This window comes from Sorghum bicolor, chromosome 2, assembly GCF_000003195.3.
Source record: "Sorghum bicolor cultivar BTx623 chromosome 2, Sorghum_bicolor_NCBIv3, whole genome shotgun sequence".
Lineage (NCBI taxonomy): Eukaryota > Viridiplantae > Streptophyta > Magnoliopsida > Poales > Poaceae > Sorghum > Sorghum bicolor.
Genome location: NC_012871.2, coordinates 17,333,227 through 17,352,778, shown reverse-complemented (window position 1 = coordinate 17,352,778; position 19,552 = coordinate 17,333,227). Strand labels below are relative to the sequence as shown.

Here is a 19,552-nt window from a genome sequence, read left to right as displayed (position 1 = left end):
CATATATGTCAAAGCATACTTGAATTGTAGGCACTAAAAAATGGAGTTGACCCTGGAATTGCTGGTGCTTGGCTGCATAATCATGAATTGAATCGAGGGACAAATGATGGCAGGTTGTGCAACCAGAATATTGCTGATAAATGGGTAAGGGTTGGATCATCTAACGGATAGCTCTTGTACTTGTCTTGTAACTGAACCTTAGCTTTTCTATATTTTTTTTGGAAAAAGGCACAATATGAAGAAGGAATGGAAAAAAAGTATGGCACGAATTGGAAAACTGAGCATCCAGAATTAGATGCAAGTGTCACTTATGAGTGTGCAGGTAGAATGCCGCATGGTAAGCTAGGAATTGGTGATGGAGCAATTAGTGTTGATGAGAAAGAAGCAATCAAGACAAGAAAAAGAAGTGCCCAACCACTTGTTTCTGCTAAAGAGAAGCGACTTGAAAGGGAAAATTTGCAGCTGCAAAATAAATATAGCAACCTTGAACATGTTGTGCGGGTAACTATCATTAGAATAAAAACATGCGTACAAATAAATACCTATTTCTAACCCATGATGTTTTTACAGACACTTGCCGCTAAACAAGGAATGGACTTTGATATGTTAGCTCAGGAAACTGGAAGTAACTTGGTAAGTTTAACTTCTACCTCACATAGCACAAATTATTAAAGTAAACTGATCTTCAAAGTATAAACTAATATATGCATGACATGCAGCCTACTTCTGAATCCGAGGTTGCATTCTCTAGAGAGCATAAGAAAACTGTTCCTAATGCATCTGAACATGTAAGTATTATTTGTGTTGCATATTCATGCCAAAGTATTATAAAATCTATCTTATATGTATTCAAGTTAGTTCATATGTTTATAGAAATAATTTTACAATTTCTGTAGGATAACATTGGTGGAGAAAACTATAGTGGTGATGACAGTGAGGATGATACCTATGATTATGAAAATGAAGTCTATCGTTCCCAAGATGATGGCAAATATTATGTGAACCATGGTTATGATGATGATGGCGCCTATTGATGAGAAGAGATTCTATGCAACATATGAAGTGTGTGGCACTTTTAAGTAGTATTTGTTATGCCTTGTGAATAGCAGCATCTTAGTCAAGTATTTTAGTCTAAACATTAATTTATGTTATGTTGAAGAATGTTCTTAGAAACTTTCGGAATCTTTTGTTGGTACCTTTCTACAGTTGTCATTGGGCTTCAAACTTTCATTGTACTATGCAATATTGTAGAGCTGGTTATGAAATGTCGTGAGTTATAGTGTGGATGTACATCTAGAATTGATCTTCATTGTTAAATATTAATTATTTATGTCTACAAAATATCCCAAGCACCATTGCTAATATGTTTCCCGATGGGTTCAAAAACCGTCATGCAACAAATCCCCAACCGATTATATTTCCTAATGGTTAATAAACATCATTGCTAATATGTTCCCCGATGGGTTAAAGAACCGTCGTACAACAAATCCCCAACAGATTATATTTTCCGATGGGTTTTAAAAACTGTCATGCAACAAATCTCTGACCGAATATATTTCTCGACGGGTTTTAAAAACCCGTCATGCAATGCATTCCTGACTGGATATATTTCCTGATGGGTTTTAAAAAGCCGTCATTCAACAAAAGTCTGACTGTATATATTTCCCGATGGGTTTTAAAAAACTATCAAGTAACAAGTCCCCGACCAGGGTACCCTCGGCAATTCATGTCCGACCAAAGTCTTTTTGGCGTGTTTACAAACTAATTGTTGAGCGTTAACCGTCGGAAACATACGGTCGGCCACACAATGACCGACTACCCGTCGGTAAAAGGGGGAATGCCCGACTATGGATGCCCGACGGGAGGTTCCCGACGGTATACGCTCAGGCATTACACTTCCCGACGGTGCAAGTAAATGCCCGACAGTACAACAACTGTCGGCCATTTTTGCACACCTTGTAGTGGAACAATGTTGACATGATGGTTTTCTCTTGAGGTTCACTTGGTTGCCACTAAGCTATGTCCTCGTTGTGTCGACCAATACTTGGTGGTTCAATGGCTAAGAGGTGTTACATGAACCTTGTCCTCACTAGAACACAGCAAGAACCTACCCATAAGTGAGGTAGCTCAATGACACGCACAATCCAATAGAGTTGCTCTTCGCGATCCCCACGGAGTGAGCACCGAGCACCGCACAATCTTTTTGCATGCTTCGACGGAGTCACAAGCCACCAAGCCATCTAGGAGGTGGCAATCTCCAAGAGTCACCAGCACCACCGGCTTGCAACACGAACACCTAGTGCCACTCGATGCAATCTCTCAATGCAATCGCACTAGAATCACTCACTCACACAATCGAATGATCACTATCAAGCATATGTGAGTTAGAGGCTTTACTAGCACTCCCCAAGTATGGACACTAAGTTCTAAGAGTGCCAAGCAATAGCCAAGGCCGGCCACCACTTCTATTTATAGCCCCAAGGGCTCAACTAGCCGTTGCGCTTTTACTGGACAAAACTCATGGGCACCGGAGGCGCTACAGGGAGCCACCAGACGCTCAAACCCAACGTCAGGTGCTCAGGTGATAGCCACATGTCACTAGCCATTTGAACTCGACCATTGCTTCCAACGGCTAGCTCACGCTTGCGCCTGAAGCAGTAGCACCAGACTCTCTACTGGTCTACACCAGACGCGTTTGGTACACACCGGACCCATACGCAGAGAGGGTGTCAAACACGTGGGGTCAGCAAACGCAACCACCAGACTCTCTCCTGAGTGTCCGGTGCTCTAAGTCAGAAACACTCACAACTTTCTTGCTGACGTCAACCTTCGCCGGACGCACGAACAGTGTCTGGCCCACGTCCGATGTTGAGTGTCCGAAGCTCGCTGTTAACTTTGCTAGAGACAGACAACACACCGGACGCGCAGGCTCAGCGTCCGATGCCTGCGGTGAGAGCGTCCGGTGAGTGTTTTTCAGTGAGAAATACTCCGACGACTTCTCTAAACCGGCGTAATAGAAAATATGCATTTCATTTTCTCAAAAAGCGCCAAATCTGCTACCATGAAAGCAGAACACTCTGCTCTTTTAGCCAACAAGACATGGGATTTAATCCCTCGGCGCCCTCAGTGAAATGTGGTCACTGGCAAGTGGGTGTTCAAACACAAGTTTACAGCTGATGGTGTTGACACTTGCTAACACCACTTGAATACTAGGTTGTCATCCCCAGCATGGCACTAGAGTGTACTATGGTATTTATACGCACACAGATAATCCGCAAGCGCACGGATACCGTTATAGCTTTTACCCGGTTAAAGGTTTTATCGTATCCACAGGGAAACGGGAGAACTGATCTACGCTCTAACTTAACCAAGATAAGTAAATAGGTGTAAATAGGAAAGATGGTAGAATCGAATAAGAACAATATTAAAGGTAAGATAACAGTGAGTGATAATATGGGAATAGAGAATAGAACGATTCTAGTATATGGGCGATGGTAGCACAATAGAGAGGATAACTATGGTTTCTCTACTTCAAAGGGGTATGTCTATGTCTGGGACGAACCACGTGATAAGAGTACACCACAAAGGATGCTTATCCTTAGGCCGATAAACGCTACCCGTCCTGCTAACGAGAGGTGGACTACAGAGGACCAACGTAACTGTCACCTACGCGGCCTACCACACGATCCAGCTAGACAGGGGATATCCAGAAGTAATCGAGGTCTAAGCACCACGCTTACACCTATACTACAACTCTCACCTATAGCGTCCTATAGATTAAAGTACTCAAAAGAGTTGTGAACCAGAACATACATAATTAGTAATTGCATAATGAATTAGAAGTAGATTACCAGAGTCATCCCATGAGCAAGCTTGATTAGAGCTTGATCATGACGAAGTATAACCGGAGGAAGAACCGACAGGCCGGCCTCTCCTCTAATCCTCCTTCGCTCTCCATCTTGCTACTATCTAGATCTACTCTAGTTTAGAGAAGAGAGGAGAGCTCTCATCTCTAAACCCTAGCTTTTGCTCTGTCTATGAATAATGAATAATGATCAAGGGGTGCCTCCTCCAGGGGCCAGGGGGTCTGGTTATATAGTCCCCTCAAGTGAACCTGGGCCGTCGGATCAAACCGACATTGATTGAACGGTTATTCTTGATCCTTTAGGTCGGTGGAGATCTCCCGAGAGAAAGAGTCCTGATTGGGCTCCAAGTCAGGGCGGGCACCCAGGGCAGGAGGGCGGGCGCCCTGCCTCTGGCCCCGTTCGGCCTCCGCTTCCTTCCCGTGGCTTCTGGAGTCTTCTAGATGTAAGATAATTGTGCGGCATGTTAATATCTCTATGTAATCCCGACGTGTGGGCCTTTCTTCCGTATTTCCTGATAACCCCCTGCAGAAATAGACAAACACCAAAACTCGTGGAATTCTGTCAGATAAAACCCTAAGTCTAGATGTTGATTTCATTTGGATCCTTTTCTTTGTTTATTTGATAAACAAACTCCCCCAAGCTTACCTCTTGCTCGTCCCTGAGCAAGGATAGACTCAGCAATGGATCAGAAGTTGTTGCAATATCTTAAAAATTTGACGGTACACATGCTTTTAAATAAGATCTCATCTCTGAGTTAGAGTAAACTGTCAAGAACTAAAACTTACTTACTTTACCTTTCACCATGGGACTTGTAACTGTCACTTCTGTCTTGAGTAGTTAAAAGATAGAACAGTCTAGCCAAGTGCCATGTCTCTTATTCTTGATCAGCTATAGCTCTGGAGTTTTTGCAGATTTTCAAATAAAACTCAGAGATTCCTTGTTTGACTCTCTAAATCTCTCTTTTGTGGTATTTCTGGATCCTTACCAAGGCAGTGATGGTATATGCCTTCTCTCAAGATATATGGTATTTGTGGTATAAGGCATAGTGACATTGCCTTCTCTCTCACCCTACTCTAATAAGGCTTTAATATCTGGAGCTCATAGGTGGGAGATAAAGTATACATACTTACAAGACATTTATTGCATAGTCAAACCATGGATCCAGAGAAACAAGTCAATAAGTCAAATCAAGATGTGCATGTGTGGCGAATGAATGGTGTATGGTGATGATGGTGATAACAATGGTGGAAGTCTAATTCTACTTTTGCTCTTTTGAGGGGATACATACCGTCCTTGCTTTTTGAAACTTTATGAGGAGAATGAGATGCTCTATCTTTCATTTTTCTCTTTCCTCTCAGGCGGGTATCCTGTACCCCTACTGTCGGACACTTGTCTATTTTTACCTCTCGTCTCACTATTTTTCTTTTCTTTCGAGGTTCCGGGCACTTGTCCCTTTTTATTTACTCGTATATTTTTTTCTCTCCTTTTTTTTAGAGCACTCATCTCATGAGATAATATAGCAAGTGGTAGTAACAAGATAACTTGAGCATTTATTTCACAAGGAAAAATAGAAATATTTTTGTTTGGTTCTGGAGATGGAAATGAGTGGATATATGTGGATGGTACTTCCGGAGTAGAAGTAGCATATATGAGTGAATGTGCAAGTGAAATCTTGATTTAACCACATGACTCCTAAGGGTTTACACAGCTTGACCACACTCAATGCTCATAAGCAGTAAATAGTAAATGTGTGGCTCAAAGTCTAGCAAGCATGTATATATGGCTGTGGTAGGAATTTAAACTTTTATCATACGGGAACTCATCATGCAATATTTTAAAGATCTTTCAAAGATAAAATTCTCCAGAATTCTAGCATCTCTAGGAACAAATAAACAGCAGCTCAACCTTCCCATACCATATCCGTTAACAACTTAGATTTCAGATCAAGTTTTTGTCCCACAAGTTTAGATCTAGAGCAAGCTTTAAATTATAACAGTTATGTCTAAACTTGAGAGAGAACTTCAAATTTACAAATTAGGCAGAGCAACTATTCATCATATCCATGCTAGAGTTTTATTATTAAGATTCAGATTAGCATAGTCACTTTATTTATTTATTTATTAAACACACTAAGCAAAAGATATATATATATATAAGCACGAAATCTTTATTTGGTTTTTCATAGTTTATGTATTTTAATATTCTAATATAATATAAGTATAAAGATAGGTAGAAATACTTAGCGAGATAAATGGGGGTGCTCTCCCCCAAGCTGAATTTTGACGTAATTTCTCTTGATGTAGCTAGCAGGTGGCAGAGGTGTATTTGAAAGTCAGCAGCATTCTGACAGCGATTAGAATGTCCTCCGTCTGCTAGTCTTCTTAAATTCTGTGAAGCTCAAATAGACAACAAAGCTTGTAGAACTAATTAAGTGTTAGCATAAATATCTAGCCTTCATCATGTTGAGCTTCCTCAATAAATATTACTCGCTGTTTTTATATTTTTATTTTATAAAGCAGAAAAGAAATATTTATTTTATTTTTATGTCACCACAGTGAAGGTACTTATGGGTTTTATGCCACTCGTATACTCATATGGGGCTTAGTATTTTTTAACATTTTATTTTCTTTTCAAGATAGCATGATTAACTAATAATCTATTTAAGGAAAGTAAAATAATTAAAGGGAAAAAGATATGCAGAAAGGATAAATATGGATAACTACCGATCTTACCTTTCGGTGAGGGTTCAATGTTTTAAGTCTTCTGAACAAGACTTCTCACCGTCTTCATTCTTCAGGTGCGTCATTTGATTCAGGTGTGGACCTTGACGTCTGCACCTCTTAATATGGTGTCACCCATGTTCTTCGTTTGCCCAGCAGTTCGAAGTGCGGCGTTGGCAGTAACCTGCTCAGTGTGTTTGTGCTCGTAAATCCAGGTCCTTCACTTGGTAGAGTCTGAGAGTTATAAAACTCCTCCGTGTTTTGCTCAAAGTGTACCTGCTCATAGAGACAAGGCAGAGATCAAGTGCATGGGTCCTGGTGGTGGAAAACACCAACAGAACCTAAAGTGTATTTGTTCTTCTCTAACCCTAAGCATAGTGAGCAAGACAAAGTTGATGGACGAAAAGTTCATGAGTGTAGCACTTATAACATTTGTCAGATCAGATCGCTCAACCTTATGGAAAGATAATCTATCTATGTATATGTCTTTTTCTTTATATCTCTCAATGATTGAATGTGTAACATTTAGCTCATATGATTAGGAGTGTGGGATCATGGAGGTAGTACTAAGAACAAGGATTAAAGGACTAAACATGCTGAATCAATTGGGTTGGTTAATTTGGAGTTATAAATCATACATGTTTGTCTCTTTATTTATGTGAACGCTAGAACCAAGGAGAAGCTTATAAAAGTGATAGTCACATATCTTAAGATGTTACCTTAATTGAAGAGTGCCCTCAAAAAGGGAACTATTCCTTGAATTTACTTTTTTTATTTTTATTCGTTTTTTGAACCCCCATCTCACCTTGTGGAAGCTTCTCTTTCTTAGCGATTGTGCATCGTGTTTGTGGCACCCTCCATGTATCATCTCTCTATGATGAATGAGCTATGTCCTTCTTGTGCAAATTGTTAAACTTTATGTGTCACTCTCTTCGTCTCTGATGTGAGTTTATCTCAGGACTTCCCAAATCGATATTGAAAGTTTTTCTGCAGGGGTTAGTCTGACAAAAATATACCAAAGTCTACAAAAGCAGTTTTTAGTTCAATAACCGAACTAGACTCCATGTCTAATCAGATTAAGGAAGGCTGTTTAACCTAAGCACCATGCTTAATTTAAAAGCCAATAGAAGTATGTGCAGTACTTCCAAACTAACACTTACTAGTAAATAGACAAAGGTAGCATGACAGCATTTATAGAGATCTACTCAAGTGGAGATGAAGTAGTGTGATTAGTATTTAACAAATTGAGCATGTCTTAAAGGTAGGGACAACCAACATAGCAACATGGCAAAGGATGTTTTTATGTAAAGTACTCCCCAAAGCTTGAATTTTGCAGAATTAAAATTTGGATGAATTTAATTCAATGTTGTATGATGATTGGTTGGACATACCTTGCGCTTGTCATTCATCCGATCTTCTTGCTCCAATCCTGTAAAGGTTAGTGACAAGAATACCCAAAGGAATATTTTTACAATTATCCTTATATGCTCAATACACAAGGTAATGTTGCAAATAATTAAAAACTCATGTTACGATCTGATCAGTGCTTATTTTAGGACACTAAGCTTGTCCTTGGGAAACCATCAATTTATGTCGGCGAAGTGGTTTCCCTTCCAACGCTGACCTAAATCAAGATCAACTCAACGAGATCTGCAATATTTATTATAGACATATGCATCGACAACCGCCCTTTTAAAGTTTTTATAAATAGAAAGGAAGAGGGGGTTGGAGATCTCAAATGTGGTGATGTTGGAGAGACCAATAGATTGGGAAGGTGTTGCATATGAGCATGGAGTAAACAAAGTGGCTATGAAATAAATTCCATGCTCATTAATGTTATCTTCATCTCCAATCTGAATGTTCAGAGTTCCTCTTGGATTGGTCTCACTTATGTCCTCTTCTATAGTTGGATGAATCCCATCTTCAAAGGGAGTCAAGAACTCACCATTTGAAATTGAACCAAAGTCAGAATTCATTAAGGCTTCTTCCTTATCCATCCATTCTACATATTCTAGCCATTTAGAACTTGTGATCAGGAAAGGGGAGGTGTTAGAATTTTCAATATGGCTTAGCTCTCCTTTACTTGATGTGTCATCCTCGACTTCTTCATAACAGGAACCAGGACATTCTCTAAGAGAACCATTATTGCGAGGATTTGAATTATCCCTGCTTGAAGGTCTCTTATGGAACCAGAAGTCTAAACCATCAGCATCTGAAAGATTTAAGGTCGGAATACCTTCCTCCCTTGGAGAATTTTGGGGTATTGATGTTTAGGATCGATAGCTAAAGTTTGGAATTGAAATGGTTGTGATCTGGCTATCGAAACTTCTTCTTCTTGTCTAGGAACTGGTTTTGTCTCTTTCTCAGGGATATACAAGCTAGGAGACTTTCCACTTAATAAATCAATCAAATTCCAAGCTTCACTAGCAGGTAGGTGATAGAAGGATCCTCTAGAGGTTGTATTCAAGGTTTGCTTATTTTCCCCATTAAGGCCCTCAAAAAAGTGAATTAGAAGAACTTCTTCTGGAATAGAAAGCTTTGGGTCAGTGAGAGTAAGGTTAATAAAGCGGTCCCATGATTTGCCAAGAGATTCTTCTTCCAGTTGTCTAAAAGAAATAATCTCACGCCGAAGTTCCGCCACTTTAGAGATTGGAAAATATTTTAAAAGAAAACTATTATGTAACTCCTTCCAATCTCCATGAACACTCCCTACTTTGAGTTTATACCAATGTCTAGCTTTTCCCGTTAAAGAGAACGGAAAGAGCTTCCATTTAAGGGTCTCATCAGACATGCCTTCAATGCGAAGGAGGTCACAGACTCGATAAAACTCTCTTAGGTGTGTGTATGGGTTTTCCTCACCTTCTCCTGAGAAAGGTTGTTTTTGAACAAATTCTATGTATTCGGGGTCTATCTCAAAACTAGATGCTTTGATAGGCTATGAAGATTTTGGTGGTTCGAGATGTGTGCCCGTAGGTCTATGAAATTCATAGATAGACATGTTTGAATTCATGATAGACCAGAGATCAAGGATTAGATAAGAGGTAAGAATAGCAGAGATAAGTAAAAGATAAAAGGAAAAATATATATATATATTTATTTTTTTAGAAAATGATTAAGCTAGTTCGTAGTCAACTCAGCAACCGTCTCCCCGGCAACGGCGCCAAAAATGCTTGTTGACACTTGCTAACACCACTTGAATACTAGGTTGTCATCCCCAGCATGGCACTAGAATGTACTATGGTATTTATACGCACACAGATAATCCGCAAGCGCACGGATACCGTTATAGCTTTTACCCGGTTAAAGGTTTTATCGTATCCACAGAGAAACGGGAGAACTGATCTACGCTCTAACTTAACCAAGATAAGTAAATAGGTGTAAATAGGAAAGATGGTAGAATCGAATAAGAACAATATTAAAGGTAAGATAACAGTGAGTGATAATATAGGAATAGAGAATAGAGCGATTCTAGTATATGGGCGATGGTAGCACAATAGAGAGAATAACTATGGTTTCTCTACTTCAAAGGGGTATGTCTATGTCTGGGACGAACCACGTGATAAGAGTACACCACAAAGGATGCTTATCCTTAGGCTGATAAACGCTACCCGTCCTGCTAACGAGAGGTGGACTACAGAGGACCAACGTAACTGTCACCTACGCGGCCTACCACACGATCCAGCTAGACAGGGGATATCCACAAGTAATCTAGGTCTAAGCACCATGCTTACACCTATACTACAACTCTCACCTATAGCGTCCTATAGATTAAAGTACTCAAAAGAGTTGTGAACCAGAATATACATAATTAGTAATTGCATAATGAATTAGAAGTAGATTACCAGAGTCATCCCATGAGCAAGCTTGATTAGAGCTTGATCATGACGAAGTATAACCGGAGGAAGAACCGACAGGCCGGCCTCTCCTCTAATCCTCCTTCGCTCTCCATCTTGCTACTATGTAGATCTACTCTAGTTTAGAGAAGAGAGGAGAGCTCTCATCTCTAAACCCTAGCTTTTGCTCTGTCTATGAATAATGAATAATGATCAAGGGGTGCCTCCTCCAGGGGCCAGGGGGTCTGGTTATATAGTCCCCTCAAGTGAACCTGGGCCGTCAGATCAAACCGACATTGATTGAACAGTTATTCTTGATCCTTTAGGTCGGTGGAGATCTCCCGAGAGAAAGAGTCCTCATTGGGCTCCAAGTCAGGGCGGGCGCCCAGGGCAGGATGGCGGGCGCCCTGCCTCTGGCCCCGTTCGGCCTCCGCTTCCTTCCCGTGGCTTCTGGAGTCTTCTAGATGTAAGATAATTGCGCGGCACGTTAATATCTCTATGTAATCCCGACGTGTGGGCCTTTCTTCCATATTTCCTGATAACCCCCTGCAGAAATAGAGAAACACCAAAACTCGTGGAATTCTGTCAGATAAAACCCTAAGTCTAGATGTTGATTTCATTTGGATCCTTTTCTTTGTTTATTTGATAATTAAATTTGATACTTAAGGACCGTCAACAGATGGTTCTCTTTAGCGTTACAAAGCTCGTTGGGTTCTTCGGAGGTTTACACAATGACCTAGAATTGATTTCTCTAAGACTTTTAGTCCTGTGGTTAAACCTGCTACAGTCCGCACTGTTATGTCTTTGGCTCTCTCCCGTTCCTGGTCTATTCATCAAATGGATGTCAACAATGCTTTCCTACAAGGAAATCTGTTCGAAACTATTTACTGTGCTCAGCCTTCCGACTTTGAGGATTCCACTCACCCAGATTATGTGTGCTGGCTCAATCGATCCCTCTACGATCTTAAGCAGGCTCCCCGTGCCTGGTACAACAGATTTGCCTCTTATCTTCTACAGCTGGGATTTGTTGAAGCCAAGATAGATGCCTCCTTATTTGTCCATCATCACAGCAAGGATATGACATACCTTTTTCTCTATGTGGATGATATTATTTTTATAGCCTCCTCAGATGCTCTACTTCGGTGCCTCACTGATGCCCTTCAACAGGAATTCTCTATGAAGGACCTCGGTCCCCTTCATCATTTTCTTGGCATGGAGGTTCAGTGCTCCAGCAATGGGCTTTTTCTCTCTCAGCGCCAATATATGATTGACATCCTTAAGCGTGCTGGGATGGCTGCCTACAAACCTTGTTCCACTCCTATGGACCTTAACCCTAAGCTATCTGCTGACGGTGATCCCGTGGCTGACCCTACAGATTTTAGGAGTCTTGCAGGCGCTCTCCCATATCTCACCTTCACCCGACCGGATATTGCCTACGCTGTTGAGTGAGTCTGTCTTCACATGCATGATCCACGGGAACCCCACCTCTCTGCCCTCAAGCGTATCCTACGCTATATCAGAGGCACTCTTCATATGGGTCTTCACCTGCGTCCCTGTGCTCAGGACAACTTGGTGGTATACTCAGACGCCGATTGGGTTGGCTGTCCGGACACTTGCTGTTCTACTTCAGGATATGCAGTTTTCTTGGGTGACAATCTGGTTTCTTGGTCCTCCAAACACCAGCCCACTGTCTCTCGTTCCACTGCCGAGGTTGAGTATTACGCCGTCGCCAACGCAGTTGCTGAGGCTATTTGGATCCGTCAGTTGTTAACTGAGCTTCATGCTCCTCTATGCAAGACAACTCTGGTGTACTGTGACAATGTCAGCGTTATCTGCATGTCCTCCAATCCTGTTCAACACCAACGCACCAAGCATGTGGAAATTGATCTTCACTTTGTGCGGAAATGGGTTGCCATCGGTGACGTTCGTGTTCTCCATGTTCCAACGACCTCGCAGTTTGCCGACGTCTTCACCAAGGGGCTGCCCTCCTCTGTCTTCACTGAGTTCCGCTCCAGTCTCAACGTTCGGCCTTCCGAAGCTTCGACTACGGGGGCGTGCTAGCATTTAATATGACTCTGTAATTGTGCAGGCGCCTTGGCACCTGTGTGCTGTGCCTGGGCACTTATGTGCCATGGTTATTAGCTACTTTCTCTATATCCCAAGAGCTGGTTTCACACCTTGCTCCTTGGTTACTCCCTCTATATATATGTGTAATCCCTCCTCTGTAATCTAAGATTGATTCAATATATCTTCCTTCAAGAGCTGATGATGATAACTCTTTGGTTCATTTGGTCAGAACGCAACAACATCAGAGAAGAAGGGAGGTGAAGTCCAGCAAACAGTATAGCGAGACGCATTGAAACACACGCTCACGAGAATGTTTAGTTAAATAGTAGGAAGTTATCTTATAAGGGTCAGTGCAAAAAGAAATGGACCAAGCCTCCAGATAATGTGCTCAAATTAAATGTTGATGGATCTCGTCCTGATACGTGATAATGATGGGGACTTGATCATGGCAGGAAGAGGAAACGTTGATAATCTTCTGAACGCCTTCCAAGCTGAACTCATCGCCTGCCTCCAAGGAGTAGCAGCTGATTTGGGCATTGGTCAGCTCTTATTGAAATTTGATGCTCAGGAGGTCGTGTGTGTTTTGAACTCGTTGACATATGATGATTCAGTCCTTGGTCATCTGATTGAGGAGACAAAGTTCCAGGCTAGTTCAAATTTTGAAAGTTTTGCGTGTGTTCATGCTAGTAGATTTTGTCATGAAGCAGCTCATGAGCTGCCTTATTTGGGTTATCTATGTACCGAAGGGGAAGGGATCATTAGTTCATTACTGATTATGTACCTGAGGACATAGCTGTAATTGTCGCTAACGATTCTGTTAACCAATGAGTAACGAAGGGCACAGTTTCAAAAAAGAAAAAGTTCATTCATCTAAAACAAAATTACAACAATATAGACTATATTATAAAAATTTGGGAGTAAATATGTATTCTTACTATTTATTCAATTATGCATTTTGTTTGTTTTATGAGTAGATTGGTCAGGCGGAACATCAAACCTGCAACCTAATCAGATTGTGGCATTAATTAGTGTGTATATTGCAACCGTATCAGGAACAATGAACTATGTTACAAACCCTAATTAATATGTATGAGTATTGGAAATATATAAATTGAGAATTATAAAAAGTAGTACCAAACTAAGGTTATGGTGGGACAAACTCCATAACCCTAATCATATTTATGACGCAACCCTAATGTGTACCCCCTCTATCCTAATTTATTTGTCGTCTTCGACTTTCATACCACAAGTTTGTCTCAATTTATAGAAAATACGTATAACATTTGTATCTCTAAATAAATTTATTAAAAAACTAGATTCAAAAATCTTTCTAATGATACCAACTATGTACTATAAATATTAATGTTTTTAATATATTTTATCAAAGTTATTTTTCAAAAAGCACAAACGACAGTTATTCTAGGACAGAGAGAATAGGTTTGTTAGAGCAACTCCATAGATATGCTATCCATGTTATCTATGCTATTTTTACATTTGTAAAGCAAAAATTGAAGTCCAACAGGTATGTTATTTGATTTACTAAAATAGCAAATTTGTTATTCCTAAACTTTCGCTTGTCATATATAGCATGCCGTCCTCACTGGCTATGTTATACAAAGGCTGTTGTGGAACTCTATGCTTTGAGTGAGTTTTTTATTTTACACAATGGCTAAATCTTGTAGTTTAGAATATAATTTTACCTAGTCTCTTGGAGATGCTCTTACGATCCTAATTGGATGGGTGCTGAACCTCTATTTGATACGACCAACCGTAAGAAGAATGCATGTTGTGACCCGTAGCCATTATGGACCGTGAAACTCAAGATAACTGCTGAAAACATATAAGTAGTAAATTAAACTCTTGCGTACTGTTTTCAAAATAAGTATATTACTCCCTCCATTCCAAATTGTAAGTCATTCCAAGAATCTTAGAGAGTCAAACTTTTCTAAGTTTGACCAAATTTATATGATAAAATAATTATTATTATGATACCAACTAAATATCATTAGATTTTTCCTTAATTATATTTTCATAATATACTCACTTTATGTTACAAATCTTAGTATTTTTCTCTATAAATTTGGTCAAATATGAAAATGCTTTGACTCTCCAAGATTCTTGAAATGACTTACAATTTGGGATGGAGGGAGTAATATTAAGCCATAAAACGTCAGAGACTGGCCTAGCAAAAAAAAGGGTTTTTTGGATTCTCGCCATTACAATTTTCCAACTTTTGAAAAACGCCATTACAATTCACCTTATTGGAGATTTGTCATTACTATTCTGCTTCTCCCTCATCCTTGCCTTTTTCTACGTTTGGAGCATAACTAGGCCCACCTGCAGGTCATGTATTTGTGTATTGCCCCGTATTGCCCCTTGCTATGTGGATAAGTCAAGTGAAACTGCCTCTTCTGTTCTTCTCTCTCCCTCCCCGTGTTCTTCCTCATTCTCCCGTGACGAACCCTAGCAGTAGTCCGGTGGGCGGCGATTGGTGTCGGGTTGTGGCGATTGGAGGCTGGCGCCGGCGATTGGTGTCAGGCTATACACCCTAGCCACCGTCGCGCATTGGCTGTAGTTGATGGAGGCGCCCTGATGGCATCGTCGGGGTCGTTCGTGCCTCCTCGTCGCACTGGTGCGGCGACGATGGAGGACAGAGGAAGCAGGTACCCTTTCCTCCTTATTTGTCTTTATTTGGTCATCATAGTTGGGGATTAAGGTTGATTTGCTTGGTAATTTTTGCATGTATACACTTTGATTGGGGGTTCAATTTACTACATGTTAGGGATGGGATGTTTGCGCTAGAGGTTAAAGTTGAAGGTTTTGCTTTCAAAGACATGTCTGGTAGGAAATCATACACGAAAGGCCATGTCTTTAAGTGGGATGTGGAGTATGGGTCCTTGACCCTTGACTTGCTGTTGAAAAGTCTGGCAACTGAATTGAATCTGAGCACTGACCAGACACCCACTGTTTGGTTCTATGACAAAAGATTAATGGAGGATGCCAGATTGGTTGATGAGATACAAATGGTTGATTTGTTTGAAATGTATAAGGAGGAGATGAATTGCCAGATTATAGTAGGAGTATTTGATAGGGCAGTTTGTGGGGAACCTAAGTTTGATGCACTGGAGCCTCTCTGTGTGGTTCCTCCTACTGATGTAGATGTTTAGTTAGAGCCAATTGTTAGCATGCCTAATCAACCCACTAGTGTTGCTCCTGAAAATCCAGAGGCAGTGCATGAATTAGAGCCAAATAGGGAGCCTGATATGTTTGATAATGCCGAAGAATATGTGGGAGTTGATGATGAGGGCATGTATGATACAGTGCCACCTGCTCCTCAGTTTGCACAACCAACTGACAATGCTAACACTTATGCTTCTACTGCACCATCTGATGATTTTGTCCATGTTGAGGCAGAGGTGGATGATGCTGACCCTTTGGAGGTCCATGTACTGCATGATCCTGAGAATCCCAAAATAGTGAAGGGGGAGTTATTTCCTGATATCGTTACATTCAGGAAAGCAATAAGGCACTATGCAGTAAAGACTGGATTTGAGTTTGCTGTTGGTTACAAGACAGACAAGACAAGATTCATAGCAAAGTGTGCTGCTGAGGGCTGTCCTTGGAGAATTCATGCTTCCACCATTTTTGACAAGAAAACAATACAGGTACACACTGTTATTTTTCTGTGCTGTTCAATTATTGCACCATATTTGGAAAAAAATATCTATCTATCTTTCTGTAGATCAAATCACTTCCTGCAGACCACGATTGTCCTAGTACCAAGCTTATAGAAGGAAAAATGGCTTCTCAGGGCTGGTGTGCAGATAGGCTTGGAGATTGGGTTAAGAAGAACCCAACAAAGAGAGCAAAGGATGCAAAAGACAAATTGGAGAGTGACTTTGGTATAAAACTGAAGTACTCAAAAGCTTGGTCTGGTTTAAAGGTAGCCTTGGATCAAATTCATGGTAAGTATGAGGAAAGCTTCCAACTTCTTTTTAATTGGGCTGCTCAACTTGAACAAAGTTCACCTGGAAGTATTGTAAAAATAGAGTTAGACAAGATTGGTAAAAAGAATAGGTTCAAGAGGGTTTTTGTTGCTTTGAAGCCATGCATTGATGGATTCCTAGCTGGTTGTAGACCCTTCATAGGAGTAGATGCATCTTTTTTGCATGGAAAGTACACTGGACAGTTGGCTTCAGCAACTGGTGTTGATGGGCATAACTGGTTGTTCCATATAGCATATGCTGTATTTGACTCAGAGACTGAGGATAACTGGAAGTGGTTCCTTGAGAATTTGCACGAAGTCATAGGAGACCCACCAGGACTAGTCTTATGTTCAGATGCCTGTAAAGGATTAGAGAAAGCAGTAGGGGCTGTTTTTCCACAAGCTGAAAATAGGGAGTGCATGAGGCACATGTACAGCAACTTCATGAAACACTACTCAGGGGATGTTTTCACTGACCACCTGTATCCTGCAGCCAAAAGCTACACTGAGTATATGTTTAGGTGGCATATGAAGAGAATTTTTGAGTTTGCTCCACAGGCAATTGACTACCTTGAAGAGCATCATAGTAGGATATGGTACAGAAGTGGCTTCTCTGAGGAAAGCAAATGTGACTATTTAACTAATAATGTGTCTGAGAGTTTCAATTCTCAGATCAAGCACTTGAAAGGCCTTCATATCCATGAGCTAGTTGATAGGATAAGGGAGCTCATAATGGAGAAAAGGTACATCAGAAAGAAGATTGCACAACAATGGGGAGATGGAATCTTACCAAGTGTTTTGAAGGAACTGAATCTTATAAGCAAAAATCTGAACGTGATCAAGGTGTCAGTCAGTGATGAGGACTTTGCAGAAGTAACCTTGCTTGATGAATGGAACAAGCAGAAAAGGAACACAGTGGATCTGAAAAACCATAAGTGCTCATGCAGGGAGTGGCAGATAACTGGGAAGCCATGCAAGCATGCCTTGGCATGGATACTTTCTAACAGAGGTATGCAGATAGCTGACTTTGTGCATGAGTATTACTCAGTTGCACGGTTTAGAGCTGCATATGAAGGCAGAGTTGAACCAATGACAGATAGGTCCTAGTGGCCAGAGGTTAATCTTGGGTTCAAGGTTTACCCACCTTTGCTGGGAAGACCACCAGGTCGGCCAAAGGTGCAAAGGCAAAGGGGTTGTCTAGAAAAAAATGCTAATAAAAAGAAAATGAGATGCAAACGGTGTGGAGGTTTTGGACACTTTGAAAAGACATGTAAGCTTGAGATGGTTGGAGAGGATGGTGAAACTGCTACAACAAATAAAAGGTTTACTATTTATATGCATTTTAGTTCAATTATGCTTAGTTGAATTATTTACTGTTATTTGAAAAAATTATATATACAGGAAGAGGATAGATGATGATGCTGGACCATCCAAGGGGAACAAAAAGAAGGCAGCAAAGAAGAAGAAAACTCCCAAGAAGAAAAAAACACCCTTGAAGAAGAAGCAGAAGAAGGATGCAACTGCTCCTCCACCTAAGGTTGTCAGAAGCCTCAAGGAGCTATTTGTTGAAGATGGACAGTGAACCAGATGGTGAATGTGGAGCTATTTTGTGAAATGCTTTTGTTAATGTTTAGTTGGTTGTAATGCTTGAAAACTAGAACAAGCTGAATTGATGAATTTCTGGATGCCTGTAATACATAGTTTAGATGTAGGATGTCTTTCATGGCCTTTGAACTGGATGCCGAGTTACATGCCTGTAATGCAGAGTACTTGAACAAGTTGAAATGTACTTTGAACTGGGTACATTGCAGGTGATGCCAAATTCCATAATGGGCACTTGATCAATTTGCCGTGAGTCATCCAGTATGGTACATTGCACATGAATTTAAGGAAATAATCTGAATTTTCACACAAATTTTTTGGGAACACTTTCATATTCCATTCATCATCTTCAGGCACTGGTACATTCAAGAGATAATGAAAATTTACAACAACTAAGACCAACAGATGCTACATTGCATACAATTCGCTACTTCCAAAGTTTACTCATAAGACAATCAATAGCTACACCTACACAGACTGCTGCTATAACAACATAGTCAGTTTTGATCTTCTGAACTTGCGTCTTCACCACCCAAAGATCAGTCACAACACTGTCAAGTTTCTGCTTCATTTCATTGAGTTCTTGCTTCAGGCCCAAAATTAGATCGACAGACCCATGCCCACCTTCTCCTGAACTCAAATGGCTCACCTTCTTCGACCGATTCTGCTGCTGCTCTAGGTTGAGCAAGAATGCATCATATTGTGCCTCGGACATGATGATGCCACATGTTGTTGGGTCACCCTGCATCCCACAAAGCCCTAGCTGCATGAAGAAAAACCCAAGAAACTAGAAATTGAACACAAATTGACTTACTTTGATGTTGTTTGGGCACTTGACGAAGGTCTGGCCATAAGTGTCCCGTTGTTTGCTTCTGATTCGAACCAACTGGACTCGGCAATCTGGGCACTCTACCAGTGGGTGCAGCAATGGGCTCTGGATCCCCCAGTCCGTCGAGCTGGAGCCAGGCGCTGCTGCTCCCCTAACCTGACTTCCACTCATCTGCAGTGGCGCGTGCGTCGGCGACGAGCGTGCGATAGAGGAGGAAGAACAAGGAAGGGACGAGGGCGGCCGGTGCTGCGGGCGTGCGGAAGAAGAACGGGAGCGAAGTATAAGAACGAGGCTGCGATGCCTTATCCTCTCGTAGAGGGGTAATACGGGGCAATACACAAATACATAACCTGCAGGTGGGCCTAACTATGCTCCAAACGTAGAAAAGGGCAAGGATGAGGGAGGAGCAGAATAGTAATGGCAAATCTCCAATAAGATGAATTGTAATGGCGTTTTTTAAAAGTTGGAAAATTGTAATGGCGAGAATCCAAAAAACCAAAAAAAAAAGTTTTGAACCTTGTTCTGCACATCTGATCAAATCGATCAAGCACATGTTATGTACTGTACCTTTATTGTACATCAATAATAAAATTTAGGCAAACTGGGGAGTACAATAAAAATTAAAATATTAAAACCCTAATAAACCTCAC

The 19,552-nt window shown here is 40.9% G+C and overlaps 1 protein-coding gene across 1 annotated transcript; it reads left to right on the top strand.

Moving 5' to 3' along the window:
* LOC110433196 lies at positions 16,243-18,226 on the top strand. Its single transcript, XM_021454988.1, has 2 exons — positions 16,243-17,793; positions 17,873-18,226. The coding sequence occupies exon 1, from the start codon at positions 16,286-16,288 to the stop codon at positions 17,576-17,578; it is 1,293 nt and encodes a 430-aa protein (XP_021310663.1). The 5' UTR covers positions 16,243-16,285; the 3' UTR covers positions 17,579-17,793; positions 17,873-18,226.

Bases quoted from the DNA above. Each gene is read 5' to 3' on its own strand.
- LOC110433196 (XM_021454988.1), top strand. From the start codon at position 16,286: ATGGCTTCTCAGGGCTGGTGTGCAGATAGGCTTGGAGATTGGGTTAAG.